Here is a 17,166-nt window from a genome sequence, read left to right as displayed (position 1 = left end):
TCTGTAACAAATGGAGGGTCAGTGCAACCCATGGACAAGAAACCCTGTTCTCTTAATCTTACTGGAGTCTGAGTACAAAATATACTTCAAAGACAATATTGAGACATCTGCTGCGTTACTTTGGGTCATTCAGTCCTCGGTAGAATCGGGAGTCAAATGCTTGGTTGCTTCGGTGTTAGAAAAGGTGTGAACGCTTTTGAAAAATGTATCGGTGCAGAGGTGAGCCTCTCTTTCTTTGCATACATCTCATTCTGTACGTTGTGTGTGTATATTCAAATCACTGTTGGTGAGCCTCAACATGTCTTAGTCTGCAGCGCCACCCAGTGGTGACACGAGGACGCCCCCGGGAGTTATGGAGCCCTAAACCTTTGGATTGCTTTGACTTCACTGTAAACTAAAATGCAATTTGGTCACATGATCGCTGCTACCTCCTGAAGGCTGGGACTCTGAGTGCTGGGACACGTGGCTCTGAACAGGTCGGATATGGACCTGGACCCACCTGCTCCTCCTTGGTGTAGAGCTGGAAGCACTCGTCCAGTGTGCAGCTGTACTGCTGGACGTGCTGCTGCTGCTGGCTCCTCACACTCTCTGCCTCCTTCACCACCTCCTCCTGGATGTTCCCAAACAAGCTGCACACACACACACACACACACACACACACACACACACACACACACACACACACACACACACACACACACACACACACACACACACACACACACACACACACACACACACACACACACACAGGACAGGGGGTTAATGTTGGGTTCATAAAGAGGAATGGCAGATGTGATTAAAGCCGCACTGACCAGTCTTTGATTCGGTGCTCCCACTCGATGATGAGCTTCACATGAGGAGGTCCTCCTGAGCCGCAGAGCTTCAGCGCTCTGGAATATATTTAAATAAAGGTTAAAGGTCATTAAGCGCAGGAGGAGCATCTGCACAAATAACCCTGACTCTGAGCCAAGGGCAACGTTTGCATCAGTATGTCTAATGTTAGGACGACTTGTAAAGATATTATTTTAGACCATTAATATCGACCCGTCATTTTAGATGATCCAACTGGCTTTTGTCTAATAATAATAATAATAACAATCCATCCATCTTCTCCCGCGTATCCGTCAGGGTCGCGGAGGTAACAGCTCCAGCAGAGAGCCCCAAACTTCTCTTTCCCTGGCCACATCAACCAGCTCTGACTGGGGGATTCCAAGGCGCTCCCAGGCCAGCGGAGAGATATAACCCCTCCACCTGGTCCTAGGTCTACCCCGTCTCCCAGCTGGACGTGCCTGGAACACCTCCCTGGTCTCTCTGGTGGTCTCTGAAGGTATCTGCTCGGTCTTACTGTGAGGTAAGAACACCCTTCCTTGGTAAAAGCTGACAGAAGTTTAACTATTTGATTTCTAAATTGTATTTGTGTGGGGGAAGCAGGAAAACATGCTAAAGGTAAGCTGTAGTTTCACATTAGGCACTGTGGGTTATAAAGAGAGGGTTTAGGGTTTTCTATAGGTCATGAAGCTGCCCTAAACCAGTGAGAGTCCCACCCACAGAGGGGTTCTCCTCTTCTCATTGGAGCTCTACCAGCTCACCAACACCTACGGCACTACACACAAACCCCTTGATATCCTGGCGGTCGGAGATGCGACGTTTTAGTGCCTGAAATAAATGATAGAACGGCAGCTTGGGATTCAAGCTATGCTGTGAGTTGCCTTCCAAAGCAGGTGGTCTTGCGTGTAGATTTTGAAGGGTACGTTCTAAACCCAGCTCGGAGGCTTTAGGACAGCCCTGTTCCCGGTGTCTTATCAGCATCGAAGATTTGGTTTCGGACAAGACTTAGAAGTATAGGGTTATATATCGTTATAGGTCTTTTTCAATACACAGTACATGTTCTGCACCAACAACCTTATTAGAATTATTGGACTGCACGTGTAACGCCGCGCCTCCACCACAAGGGGTCAGCATTACTGCAGGAGTGAGTGTGGGAATGTTTGGGGGATTTACACGTGGATGTTTCAGGTAAACAAATGTATTATATCTAAAGTACATTATAAAGGTATACTTTGTGTCTCAACACTGAGAGTAAAGTCACACAATATCTGCTTTTTCGTAGTTTTTGACAGAACAAATTGTGAGAAATGGTTAAAAATTCAGGAAAAATGAACTGTAAAGTGGACTTGTATTAAGATTCATTTCTAAAATCAATATTTCGAGTGTCAAGAACACACTTTCATGTTTATTTGCTGCAAACCAGAGCTTTTTGGTCGCTTTTTGAGCCAAAACAAAAAGTAAGCACATGAAGTAAAACCTCAGCTTAAAGTCGAGCATATCTGGGGGTACTTCTACTTTACTTGAGTTATTTCCCTTTTAAGCTTTGTTTTAACATACAATAACAACAGTATGAGTGTGTAATCTACGTTATTTCGTCAGGATAGCTTCAGTACCTGTAGCTGTGGGATAAACGCAGATTTGAATTGATCACATTAGATTACATTCGAATGAGCCGGTGGGAACATCGGGTCATTTCAGTGCTGAAAGTTTGGACCGTTAAACCATTAATTACAACAAGAGAACACGTTCAGAATAATCCAATAGTTCCTCCATCTAAGAAGAGAAGAATAAAGAGTCCGGACAGACTTTCAGCAGATAACTGTGACTGCTCCCAGGAATAAATTCAACCTGGTTTAACTTTTGCTTTAGTTTAGTATTTATACTTCTACTCCACTACATTTATCCGACAGACATTACACATAACCTTTACATTTATTTTATAATAAACAAATCAAACTTATACCTGCATTATAAATAAAGACAAACAAATATTTATAAAGAAATAAAAGGAAAGATTGATAAAAAAAATGAATAAAATAAAAGTAAAGATACAAATAATAAAATATAATGAATACTAAAAGAATGAATACCAATAATAAATAGAGACCTCTGTGTATCAGGTGTGTTTTGTCCTCACCTGTCCACAGCAGGGTGGTAGAGCGGCCGTCCGTCCTGAGGAGACAGGTAGCTGTGAAACGCAGACCCCCCCACCACGCGGATGTTGAACAGCACTCTGATGTTCTGAAGGAGACAAAAACACTGTGCTGTAAAACCAAAGGCCGTCGGCTTCATATATAAAGATCCCACTGGCTTTCAGCGGAGGGAACCTGGGAGATGCTAACTTCCAGGCTAGCCTACACAAATACATCATGCCTGCAATACTAAACTAAATACAACCACGTCATATTTTTACTCTTCGTCTAACAAGTCTGCGGCTAAAGCAACACAAAGAAAGTGGAGAACAAAGTGGGTCATCTTTAAAGAGCAGATTAGCATGTAGCTTCTCCATGTTCAATAACACAGGTTTTCATAAAGCCATAGATAATCGGACTGGAAAGCCATGTTGAGTAGAAAAGAGAGGAACATATATGAAACTAAAACCCTTTTGTCCTCTGGTGAAGCCTGCTTTCATTACTCTGAGACCTGCGTGGATTTAGAGAGAAAAGGAGCGCTTGGCAAAAGAAATAAAAAGTTGATTTGGTCTTTGTGCTGTGAGATCCTGAGAGGATCAGCTGGCAAACACTCACACCCACTCTGCAGGGTCTCTGTGACGAGCAGCTCACTCCTGGAGGATATTGATATGTTGAACACAAGAGCCCAGAGGAATGGGGCGGGGGGGGGGGAGTAGCCAGATCTTCCACTGGTAGGAATCTGAAAGGCATTGTCTATCTTTATGTATACAATCTATGGTATTTATATGTGCTGATTTTCCAAATGTATAGGAGGCAGATAACAGGGAATGTGAGAGTAACACCGGACCCAAAGACAAAGCCTTACAGAACACCAAGCCAAAGCTACAAGCTAAACTATCGAGGGGATAAGGTGCAGGTGTACAGGAGGTCAGGTGGTTACAGGTCTAACGGGGAACAGGTGGAACTAGTAAGGCCAGGGAAACACTAAAAGGACGTCCCATTGCTCTTAGAAAGCAGTCCCTTGCCTCCTCTCTCTTCGTGTGGTTTCCCGGGACCAAGATGCAAGGAAAAGACGCAAGTGAGGGAAGCAACATATCTCCCATAACACCAGCACAGTGTTTCGAGTGTTGCAAGGTATCGAGAGTTTCCACCTGCAGTCTGGAGAGGGTGTGCAGGAACATCTGTCTCTAACTCTGTCGAAGCATCAGAAGATGTGAAGAGTTGTGAGTAGAGAAGGTCTCTCTTTGTTTCTGAATTGCCTCTTTGCCGAAGCCAAAGTTAGACAAGAGGAATCATCCTCTCGTGAGCGCAAAGCATCGAAACTACGGACCCTGCTGAGAGGAAAGATTCAGAGCTAACATCTGCTCTGAGAACAGCTGCTTTCCGAGAGGAGAACTCATCGTGCTGTACGAGCCGGGTTTTAATTAAACGCCTGACAGCAGGGGGCACAGAGGAGGACACACATCTCCCTCTGTGGAGACGCTGCCTGACTCTTCCTCCTCTGAGAGTGTCACACAGCTCGGAGGAACATGCAGAGAGACGGTCCTCTGTTGCCGTACTCCTTCATTATTTCATTATTATTTCTCGTGTGTCACCTGGCTGCAGAAACACTGACGGGAAATCTGTTTGGCTGCATGAGAGACAGCATGCTACAGTCGTGCAGAAAGCAAGGAAGAAGTACAGTACATTAATAATGCTCTGTTAAATATTCTGTTACAAGTAAAAGCCCTGCATTAAAATGTTACTTTTTAGTACAAAAATAAAGTAAAATCAGTGTAATGGAGTTGAGGTATTATATATAAAAGTATTGCCTGCAAAGAAATCCCAAATAAATGTAGTAAACCTCCATGAACTCTGAATTAGACTACCTAAAAAAAGTAAATGCCTTCTTTTGCTGATTTAGGTTAACAGATGTATTATTATAAAGGTATACTTTGTTCTTGCATAACACTGAGAGTAAACTGAGAACATATGAGCTTTTTCTGTGTCTTTTAAACAGAACAAATTGTGAGAAATGGTAAAAAACATAAACTGTAAAGAGGACAGATTTTTATATTTCGAAATTAGACTACCTAAAAAAAGTCAAAGCCATCTTTTGCTATTTCTAAATGTAATTCAATCTCAAAGTAAAAGGTCTGCAAAGTCTCCTGGACCGCGGACAATCCGGTGTGCTTTATCAGTGGACATTTCTAAACGACAGCTAGCTTTTTGTTAGCGACACCCGCCGTTAAACGGTCTTTCAGTCTTTATAACTGACCTACTTTAATATTGGTTTATTATTGATCTTAAAGGGTTTTATTATTGATTCAACAGTTTTAATAGCAACATTTCTTTGAATATTTGTACCCTTTTATTATAATGAAGAAGGTTTCATTACTATCATCGTTACATTTTACTGTACACGTTTGCTTTTATATCTTTGCATCGATTTTCTTAGTCTTGTGTTTTATTTTTTACCTTTCCTGTTAAAGGGGATATTTTCTTGCTATGCTGCATGTGTCTCAACATCTGATCTGAGGGGAATTTGTTGTTGTCTGTTTTTAACATCCCTCCATCTTCTCCCACGTATCCGTCAGGGTCTCGGAGGTAACAGCTCCAGCAGAGAGCCCCAAACTTCTCTTTCCCTGGCCACATCAACCAGCTCTGACTGGGGGATTCCAAGGCGCTCCCAGGCCAGCAGAGAGATATAATCCCTCCACCTGGTCCTAGGTCTACCCCTCGTCTCTTCCCAGCTGGACGTGCCTGGAACACCTCCCTAGGGAGGCGCCCAGGTGGCATCCTCACTAGGTGCCCGAACCACCTCAACTGGCTCCTTTCAACGCGAAGGAGCAGCGGTTCTACTCCGAGTCCCTCCCGGATGACTGAACTTCTCACCTTATCCCTAAGGAGATGCCAGCCACCCTGTGGAGAAATCCCATTTCGGCCGCTTGTATCCGCGATCTCGTTCTGTCGGTCCTGACCCATCCTTCATGACCATAGGTGAGGGTAGGAACGAAGATGGCCCGGTAGACAGAGAGCTTTGCCTTCTGGCTCAGCTCTCTTTTCGTCACAACGGTGCGGTAAAGAGACTGCAGTACCGCTCCCGCTGCTCCGATTCTCCGGCCCATCTCACGCTCCATTGTTCCCTCACTCGAGAACAAGACCCCGAGATACTTGAACTCCTTCACTTGGGGTAAGGCCTCATTCCCTACCTGGAGTGGACAGTCCATCGGCTTTATTATTATTATTATTATTAATAATTGGAAAGCCATGAGGATCAAATACTCAAACCTGGGTTAAAAAGTGTCCTCACATAGATGTATTATTTATCGCTTTATGACACAGTGAGCAGGAGCTGTACCTGAGCCTGTGCTCCGTTGATCATCAGGTAATACAGTTTGCTGAGGATGCTCTGCTGCAGCTGCTCCCAGGAAATAGACCGATCCTCCCTCATCAGGAACGGAGGTCCAAATCTGGAAGAGAAATGAAGTTTAAAATGTAACTCACATCATCCTTCTTCACACATCTCCTTTCCTTAGTGCTGGAAAGTAACGAAGTACATTTACTGAAGAGGTATTTGTTCTTTTCATGGACTCCCAACTCAAAAACTTCCCAAGTGTTAATCCAGAAAAACATTTCGGTTTCACACGTTCAATTTGAAACCTAATTAAATCCGCTCTTCTGCTATCTGTTGGTTTCACACGTGCACTTCCAGAAATGTACCTGTGAAGCTTTTCCTACAGAGTTGAAAACAACAAGTATGTGCTTCCAGCTGTCAGCGGAGGAGAGCAGTGGGAGGTTTGATCAACGAGGAGGAGGCGTTTGAAGGAGAAAGACAGACATGGATGGGATTGGACTTTCCCACAGCTCTCCTCCTGTATATCGATCCTTTGATTCTTTGTTCGTTTGATCTGAGACTCACATCACCGCGAGCTAGGAATCCTTTCTGCAACCAGGAGCTAACATGCTAATATGCTAACATTACATTTAGGAAAACGCCATCCAAAAGGGGCTTGGGACAAATAGGAAGTACAATGGTTTTCAATAGAGTGGTGCAGGAATGAGTCCTAAAACCTGGAAGTTAGTGCAGCCCTTCCTGTCCCCTTGTCTGGAAGTCAATGTGTTTCTGAATGTTTTTTTATGGGTGTTAATATGTGCAGATTATCCTGCTGAACAAAACCGTTTCACATCGTGGTCTTGAAAAAAATGCAGGGGAGTGAGGCATTAAATATCCTTACAACTCAAAGCTATACAGGCCTGGTTGCTAAGCTAATAGCATGTCCTGCAGAGGGTCCCTCGTCATGATTACCTGACGGCCTGTTGGCCCGTCCCCGCAGCGTTGCACACCAGCAGCAGGATCTTTACTGGGACGCCGTGGTTCAGGAACTCTGACGACAAAGTCCCGGACGAAGGTAACCTCTGACTCTCAGGACCCGACGAGTACGGAGAGGATGGGAGGCTGTGGTGGTACCCTGGGAAGGAGAAAGGAGTAGGTGGAGAAAGTCAGATATGGGATGTTAGGACAAACTGGGAAAGGGGCAAATGGTTAAATGGACTGGATTTGTATAACGCTTTTTGTAGTTTTTGCTACCCTTCAGAGAGCTTACAAACAATTCACTCATTCATACAGAGGTCGCCATACAAGGTGACACCCGCTCAAAGAAATTCACACACTGACACACGGTGGCCTTCGGGAAACACCAACCCTTCCCATTAGGAGGACAATCATCCCATACTGTCCCACCGCTGAGTCATTATAGAGAGGCTAAATTGAGTCCTTGTAGTTATGCAATATTTCCACCAAAAAAAGGCGAATTTCAGATAAATTAAAAGGAGTTATAGGAGATCCTTTACTCAATACTCCTGTCAAAACAGTTCTTGAGTAAATGTAGTCGGAATAAGAGAAACAAACGCTTTCTTTACTGATCAATCTATAATTCCTCTGGTGCACAGCTTATTTAAAAAGTGTACACTGATGCACACAGCATGAAGCACACACCATATCTCACATATCTTCTCATTGAAAGGGAAGGCAATATTTATGGGACACTTTTATCCAAAGCGACTTCCAACAAGTATAATAAACCCTGGAGATTCAAACTGAAAATAGCCTGAATCCTGCAGGTACATCGGCTCCAAATACACCCATTGTGCTGAAAATGTGACCGCTAAACTTAACACCTCTAACAGTGAGAGGAGAACGAGGATGCATAAAGTGGCGAGACAGCAGCTTTCTATTTGGGGAGCGGTGATTCAGAGGGGAGAACAGACGGACCAATGGCTGCCTCTCTCTCTGCAGGAGGTTTTTATCTGATGCTGCTTCTGCTCCGCATCCTCTCCTGGTGGGGTGCCAAGCAGCTATACTCCTTACCCCCCTCCCCCCATCCCCATCCCCATCCCCATCCCTATCTACCAATACCACCACCCCCCCGCCGTCTCTATATCAACGGAGGACTGTGACGGACGGAGCTGAAAGCTGAGATTTAAAGATCCTCTTGAAATGTGACGTTCTGCTCACGCAGCTCGAAACCTCTGGACTCAGCCAGTCAGAAGTTCAGGGGGATAAATCACTCACACACACACACACACACACACACACACACACACACACACACACATACACACACACACACACACACACACACACACACACACACACACACACACACACACACACACACACACACACACACACACACACACACACACACACACACAGATAAGATATAGTAGACTGGTGCAGGAATGAGTCATAAATCCAGACTTGAGTCAGCATTTTAACATTCACGTGTCTCAAAGTTTTTCGGTACGATGACTAAAATAAGGTCTGTGTTTAAGACAAGCTGAAGACATCTTTACATGGTGTTCTTCTATCATTTTAATACCTATAATAACTTTCGATTGAAAATGAGTTAACCTTGAGACCTAATTCAATGTAGCTGTCAGTACTGAGCTAGCAAACGGTAGCTATCTATTTGTTAAGTTAGCTTTCTACTTTAAAAGCTATAAATTAGGAACAGAGGATAGCTGCGAGGCTTAGTGAGAATAATTAGCTGCCAGGGTATTCTTTTGAACCTATAAAGTGGTGCAGGATTGAGTCCTAGAAACTCAAAGTGAGTTAGCATTTTGGCAATTTTAGTTCCTCTAGTTTTCTGAATGCTTGTTGGCCTTAAATAAGGTCTGTGGTTAACACAAGCGGAAGAGATTTTGTTCTACTGCATAAAATACGTCAGTAAATACTCCACTGGTGAATTTAAAAACAGTGGTTGTAAACAATACACCCAACATTAGCCGCCTTTAGCTTAGCGGTGGTGACGTGAAGTCATGTGACCGTGCTGTAGTTCCTTTATAGCCCAACGTTAGCCGCCTTTAGCTTAGCGGTGGTGACGTGAAGTCATGTGACCGTGCTGTAGTTCCTTTATAGCCCAACGTTAGCCTCCTTTAGCTTAGCGGTGGTGACGTGAAGTCATGTGACCGTGCTGTAGTTCCTTTATAGCCCAACGTTAGCCTCCTTTAGCTTAGCGGTGGTGAAGTGAAGTCATGTGACCGTGCTGTAGTTCCTTTATAGCCCAACATTAGCCGCCTTTAGCTTAGCTGTGGTGACGTGAAGTCATGTGACCGTGCTGTAGTTCCTTTATAGCCCAACATTAGCCTCCTTTAGCTTAGCGGTGGTGACGTGAAGTCATGTGACCGTGCTGTAGTTCCTTTATAGCCCAACATTAGCCTCCTTTAGCTTAGCGGTGGTGACGTGAAGTCATGTGACCGTGCCGTAGTTCCTTTATAGCCCAACATTAGCCTCCTTTAGCTTAGCGGTGGTGACGTGAAGTCATGTGACCGTGCCGTAGTTCCTTTATAGCCCAACATTAGCCTCCTTTAGCTTAGCGGTGGTGACGTGAAGTCATGTGACCGTGCTGTAGTTCCTTTATAGCCCAACATTAGCCTCCTTTAGCTTAGCGGTGGTGACGTGAAGTCATGTGACCGTGCCGTAGTTCCTTTATAGCCCAACATTAGCCTCCTTTAGCTTAGCGGTGGTGACGTGAAGTCATGTGACCGTGCTGTAGTTCCTTTATAGCCCAACTTTTTACTTCCTGCAATTGCATTTATGCTTCAACTATTTTAAATCTTAAGACATATTTCAACAAGTCAGACATCCTGTGCATGTGTTTGTGTAACCCCCTCTGTTGTTCTGAGACTTTGAATGTGCCAATAGATAATGGGATTTGTTGATTGGGGTGTTGGGGGGGCGCTGAAGCTGTAGAGGAGATCCTTCAGGGGCAGAGGTGTTTAATTATGGGCTCTCAGATACTCAGGCTGTGTTTAGTCTTCCTCTGTGTGACGATGAAGAGGCCTGAGTGCAGAGGAACGATGAGTTCACTGACGTCCTGCTGTTTCCTAGAATTAGTCCCAGGTTTGTTCATAATAAGAGATAGGATCAACAGGTTTGTTGGCTAAACAAAGTTAACTTTTGTTGTGGTTTGTGTGTGTTTGGATGCTCAGTTTTGCATTTTGGACATGCCTTTTTCTCTACAGGCATGGGAAAATCAGAGGTTAAAGAAGTGCATTTAGATCGTACTTAAGTAAAAGTGCATGATTATTGGCCGCAAAATGTACTTAAAGTACCATAAGTAAATGTCTATTGTCCCATCTCAGGATCATATATGAAATACTGCTGCTGGATATCTGAACCTATAATGTAAATGTTTATATATTAGACTTATATTTAGCTTTAAATCTGAATCTGTTATGACCGTCAGATACATGTAGTGGAGGAAGCAGTACTGGCTTCTGAAATGTAGAGGAGTTTATAAAGTAGCATAACAGGAAAATACTCTGGTAAAGTACCTCAAAATTGCACTTAAGTTCAGTACTTGAACTCAACCACTGCATATATCTCTACTATAGTGGTTTTTCAAGCTGTAAACACGGTAGAGATCAGTATTTCAGAGACAGGGGCCTTGAATTAATGTGCAGAAACAGTTCTGTTTTTGACAGAGTCATAAAAAAGATTTAACAAGTGACGAGAGGAAAGTCGTCTCTGTGTAAATCCTGGTACGACGGACCGAGAGGTGACCCCCGGCGTTAAATCCAGTTTTATGAACGCGTTTCTCCGGCTTATTAAAAGGAGATTTCCCCCTTAAATTATCCCCACAGCTGTTGGAGGTCGCTGCTGGTGGAAATGACAGAGCTTGATTGCAGCGAGATTAATAAATGAAAAGCTGAGCAAACTTATCATCGCTCTCGTTCTCTGGGTCTGCAATCACAGGGTTAATGAAGAGGCTATGTGGGCTGGGATCAGATGGGAATATGTCTCCTTCATACAGTGCACAGCTTAAATAGTCTTTTGTGAAAGCACCTATAGATTAATGTGAAAGTGAAGCAGGCGGTACCACAGCATCAGGACTAAAACCACCAGACTCAGAGACTCGCAGAGCTGCACTGTTAACTCAAGTGTTTCATTCATTACATACTTACACCGTAGTTGTGTTTATGATAGGAAAACAACCCTTTGTCATTTCAATTTGCAGCTGCAGGGATGTAAAGGTCACGTCATCATTTGTACAATACTTTCAATGTTCATTCATTTCAGACTCTTTCCTCATGATGCCTTTAACACCCCTTAACATCAGGAGGTTCCCCCCTTTGACTGTCTGAGTTATGCACTTTAAAAGCCCCTGAAAGGAAGCATCGATCAAGTGCTTTTTAAGGAAACTGACCGCTAATGTGCATGAGTATAACTAAACCTCTGCACACAATATCTAATTGCAGGAACACTTCTTAATTGAATTGAATCTAAATTGGTAACATTACCACTGCACATAAAAGCACTTCACCAAACGTAGCTTTAATGAGACCCCTGATGGGAGTTTGATATTTATATTTAACCCACAACGCTCAGATGTTTTACTTCCATTTAAGCTTCTATGGATAATTGATTAAAGTCTTTCATATTTAGGAATGGCAGAATGGCGCCAGACGTCCTGAAAGCATTACAGATCACTGCTGGGGAGAGATCCTTTCATAAAGGGGCATTGTGTACGTGAATTTAATATTTTAATGGCATTGTTTTTTATTGTATTACTTTGATTTCTCACAAACAGAAAGGCTTAAACATGCGTATGTGCTGTAGTTGAATAAAATAAATATAGTAAGTTAATATTTAATTTATGAATGTAAATTATTTTAGAAGCTGGTCAGACATTTGTCTTTTTAAATGTAGTATCAAAACAAGCTGTGCAGCTTTTTGGTACCTAATTACTTTAGGTTTGCTCCAGTTGTCCAGCAGTGGCTCAGTCAGTAGGGGCTTGGACTGGGAATCGTAAGGTCGCCGGTTCAAGTCCCCGAACAGACTTGAAAATATGGAAGGTGGACTGCTACTTGGAGAGGTCCCAGTTCACCTCCTAGGCCCTGCTGTGGTGCCCTTGAGCAAGGCACCGGACACCTCCAATCCCTCCCTCCCCATTGCTCCCCGGGCGCTGCACAATAGCTGCCCACTGCTCCTAGTACTAGGATGGGTTAAATGCAGAGGACCAATTTCACTGTGTGTGCTCTGCTGTGTGCATGTATGTGACTAATAAAGAGGGTTTCATCCTCCGATTCTATCTATCTAGTTTTGAAACTCCCTCTGGAGGGAACACAGGGATTTTAACCTTTGCAGACCATTTACATGCACTAAAACCTGTATAACACACTCATAAAAACATCATAGCGAGCATTTAACCACTTCCTTTCCCCTGGTCTGGAAGTCAATGGTTTTCTAAACAGGTTTGTGGTTGATAGCCTGAAATAAGGTCTGTGGTTAACACGAGCTGCACACCCAACATTAGCCTCCTTTAGCTTAGCGGTGGTGAGGTGAAGTCATGTGACCGTGCTGTAGTTCCTTTATAGCCCAACATTAGCCACCTTTAGCTTAGCGGTGGTGAGGTGAAGTCATGTGACCGTGCTGTAGTTCCTTTATAGCCCAACATTAGCCGCCTTTAGCTTAGCGGTGGTGAGGTGAAGTCATGTGACCGTGCTGTAGTTCCCTTTATAGCCCAACATTAGCCGCCTTTAGCTTAGCGGTGGTGACGTGAAGTCATGTGACCGTGCTGTAGTTCCTTTATAGCCCAACATTAGCCACCTTTAGCTTAGCGGTGGTGAGGTGAAGTCATGTGACCGTGCTGTAGTTCCTCTATAGCCCAACATTAGGTATTCACTTCAGAAATCATAAAGTGGTTTCAATATGTGGAGATTATCCCGCTGAACTAAACGTATACATTATTTGACACAGAGATTATTTTCTACAATAATCCAAAATCTCATGGAGAAATCCCATTTGCTTTTTGTGGAGAGAGATGCTGCCTTCAGGTACTACTACAGAAACACGTCATCCCTGCTCCGCTGATTTGAGCATGAACCCCTGCAGGCAGTGAGAACCTGAGGGATTTAGAAGTCATATTTTTTAAAGTACAACAGCTCTATGCGTACAGGCCTGTAGAGAGAGCAGGTTTGTTTACACCACAAAGAGAGAAACAGGGGGGGGGGGATACACACTGAGAAACACACTTTACATCACTTGCTGAACAACAGAGACATAAATCTGCACTGCTCGGAGGGGGTGTAATTCAAAGAGCTCTTTATGTACTCTCAAAAGCCCCCTGCAGTAAGCTGCACCCCCTCAGGCTTTCATTAAGCAAAGTCAGTTAATAAATGGGTTTGTTTACATCTGTAGATCCAAGATAAAGGAGGGGAATATGAGTGCTGTACTAGAGCTGGGCAACACATTCAAACTGTGTTTGATTTTGGATATTTTAAAGACTGCATGACTGTCCTCTACCTGAGATGCGTGCAGAGCCTCCTCTGATGTAAAGGGGCGGAGCCTGGAAGGCGTAGACGACGTCACTCTCGCCGATGCTCGTCAGATCCTCCTCGTCGAAGAAGGAGCGGTGGAAGCCCGTGGAGTAAACCTCTGTCAGGATCACCTTCGAATACACACACACACACACACACACACACACACACACACACACACACACACACACACACACACACACACACACACACACACACACACACACACACACACACACACACACACACACACACACATTAGTTTCCCCTTCAGCAGTGCAAAATATGAAAGAATCTCATGACAAATGTGTCCACAGAGCATCTCAGTCTGAGCGGCAGCATCTTGTGTCCAATTAGGGTCTGCCATATTATGCATCCTCCAAGAGAAATAGTGCTTCTCCCAGCGTCTTTTCTCCCACTTTGCAGAAATGCTCAGGTGACGTCACTGTAGAAACTGAAGTACAGGCTTGTTCTGACCTCGTCTGTCTCTCCTAAACTTTATATATATATATGACAGGAACTTTCAGAACAAAGAAACAAAGCTCATTTCTTTAAGCGGGTTTCTGCACCCTGGATGATGCTGCAGGTGATTGTTGCACTTGCATCTCTGATCGTACTGCTTGCTCTACGGCTGTCAGACTGAAGCTCAGAATCATGAATAAAGTTTGGCATCAACAAGTCTGTGATTATCCAGTCAAAATTATTCAAATTCTTGCACTTTTTTTTAACTCAAAAATGGGCTAAATTTGGTCTAAATGAGGTCAGTTGATGGTAGATTAAAGTACAACTTGTAGTAATGAAGCTCCAAAGGTGAAACCAAGAATCAGATGATGTTTTTAAATTATTTGTGAAAACAAGAAGCATCTGGAGCACATTCCTGATGAAATCAAAGGACCTAAGGCTGTGTGAAGTGAACTTTGAACCCACTTGATGGAAAACCCTTGCTGGCACTATTATTCCTCCTAATCTCCGAGTCGGTTCAATGCATTTCAGCCGACGGCGTGCGAGAACCGTTTGGCAGATGCTGATGTTTTCCTGTTTATGTTGTTGTTGTTAATTATTCCCCGTTTGTTTCAGGGGAACAAATAAATCTTAATTAAGATAAATCAGAATTGTCCTTCAGCCCAATCACTTTGAATGAGCACTGGTGCCTGCAGGTGTAAATGTATGCACTGAGAATAAAGAGGATCCTTGGCAGTAATTGCCGATGCTTCCATGTTGAGGATGAGTTTTACCTCTGTGTGTTTTAAAATAGGAAGCTTTTAGTGGAATTTGAGTTATTTTTTCCTGCTTTTGGTTACCTGGTCTGGGGAGATTTTCCCCTCGTCAGCCACCGTCCTCCTCATGCCGGCCACAGAGCCGAACAGAGGCACAGCCAGCCCGACCCGCAGGTACCGCTGTCCTTTAGTGCTGAACACCAGAACCACACACAGCAACCTGACAATGACAGAACACACACCATGAGGGGTCAAATACTGTTTGTTTTTATCAGGAAGACCCAGAAGTCTCCAGGTGTCAGTGCATCTTTTCCTAAGTCCTGATGAATCCTCCTTCTCTTCTTTCCTTAACCTTCTGCCCTGAGGTAAAGGAGAAGAGGAAAAGACCCGACCAGGGACGATGGGACATTAAACAACCTCTTATTTTTTGTGCCATTTCTCCCACAGCCTCCCCTCGGACCAGCGAGGGACAAAAGGAGACTTTCATGAATAAATCAATCCACTTTAACATTAATAATGGATCATTAGGACTTACTTTTATGTGTGCCAAATAATGGAATCTCTATTGCATTTTTAAAAACAGTGACCTCTCAGGAGGCAGCGCCGACACAGGAAGGGACAAAATGGGTCTTTGAATAACCTGTGAGAGGAGCGGTGGAGAGAGAGGCTGAAGACATGGAGGAGAGAAATATTTAAAGGACAAATCTGTGTTTTTTTTTCCGTTAAATGGAAATAATATACAATATTTAATCAATGGTATCGTTATTGATATTAATACATCACTTTACATTTAGTAAAATACACATTTTTAAATATTTAGTTGCATATATTCTCATTCACATTTTTACTGAGCTAATGTTTTCTAAATATATAATTTTGTTATTATTTCCTTTTTATGTTTTTATGTATTTTTTTATTCTATTTTATCTGTATTTTTATTCCATATTTTTACTTGACATTTTAATGTTTTTATATATTTATCTTACTTTTATTGATTTCTTAACTGCACAATAATTTGTTTGTATATATTTTTATTCTTTTCACATTCTTGTGCAAATTAATTGTGCTTTTATGAATATTTGTGTTTCTATATTATATTATTTATCTCTTTATTGCACATTTTTAATCCTCACAAAACCCAACTCCCCCTCTGATTCTAAAAAAGAAGAGCAAAGAAGAAGGAAGGAATAAATTAATGCAAAAAAAGAGCTAAAACTTCCAGCTCTGAAAATATCACTGATCCAAACAAGTTGTCCAAAGTCCCGGTGAGCACAGAGGACAGCAGCGGGACAGATGACCGCTCTCAGTCTGCAGCACAAACTCGGGATAACCTCACCGCTGCAGCCAAAGATATTAAAGTGAGGTCACATTGACACCAGTTCACCCTTCAAACTGGTTCTGCTTCAGCTGCTCAAACCCGAGGCTAAAGTCCAGATAGCAGCTTAAACGCACTTTGAATACAGATAGACCTCGAGTATACTGCAGATTTCATCAGCATATTGTGTTTGACCGGGAAGATATGCAACAATAGAAAGATAATCACTGCAGAAAATAACTTTTACAGGCTGGAATATTTGCAGTGTTGGTCCAGTAGCCACACACACACACACACACCACACACCACACACACACACACACACACACACACACACACACACACACACACACCTCTGATTAAAAGGGTTTATTTTCCACGAACAGACTGCAGCCTAACAAGAGGACGGTAATTGGCTGCACTAATCAAGCCTCGGCTCAAGGCTGTTTCCCCAATTTATGCTAATAACGTTTTTCATAGCAGCATGGACACGAGAAAACAGGGAACTGTTAACCCTCTCACTGGGAGTGGTTTATCTTTACCTCAAGCCTCTATTTTAACATGAGTACAGTGCAGGAATGAGTCCTAAACCCAAAATGAGTTAGCAATGTAGCACTTCTGGTTAGCTGTCTCAAAGTCAACAATTTCGGACTGTGTTTTTGGTTAACACAAGCTGAAGAGATTTTAACTTCACGTCACCACCGCTAAGCTAAAGGCAGCTAATGTTGGGCTATAAAGGAACTACAGCACGGTCACATGACTTCACGTCTCCACCGCTAAGCTAAAGGAGGCTAATGTTGGGCTATAAAGGAACTACAGCACGGTCACATGACTTCACGTCTCCACCGCTAAGCTAAAGGTGGCT

General features: G+C 43.3%; 1 protein-coding gene across 1 annotated transcript in view; it reads right to left on the bottom strand.

Annotated features, from left to right (window-relative positions):
* The window catches only part of usp43b (ubiquitin specific peptidase 43b), a 63,608-nt gene that overhangs the window by 8,418 nt on the left and 38,024 nt on the right, over positions 1-17,166 (bottom strand). The window contains 7 exon segments of the mRNA XM_063902965.1: positions 500-629; positions 816-893; positions 2,969-3,072; positions 6,304-6,415; positions 7,252-7,414; positions 13,756-13,900; positions 15,071-15,206. Of these exon segments, the coding sequence (XP_063759035.1) occupies positions 500-629; positions 816-893; positions 2,969-3,072; positions 6,304-6,415; positions 7,252-7,414; positions 13,756-13,900; positions 15,071-15,206 (868 nt within the window).

Source organism: Eleginops maclovinus, chromosome 16 (assembly GCF_036324505.1).
Source record: "Eleginops maclovinus isolate JMC-PN-2008 ecotype Puerto Natales chromosome 16, JC_Emac_rtc_rv5, whole genome shotgun sequence".
Taxonomy (NCBI): Eukaryota; Metazoa; Chordata; class Actinopteri; order Perciformes; family Eleginopidae; genus Eleginops; species Eleginops maclovinus.
The sequence above is the reverse complement of the archived record's forward strand: the minus strand, read 5'-3'. Positions and strand labels throughout refer to the sequence as shown.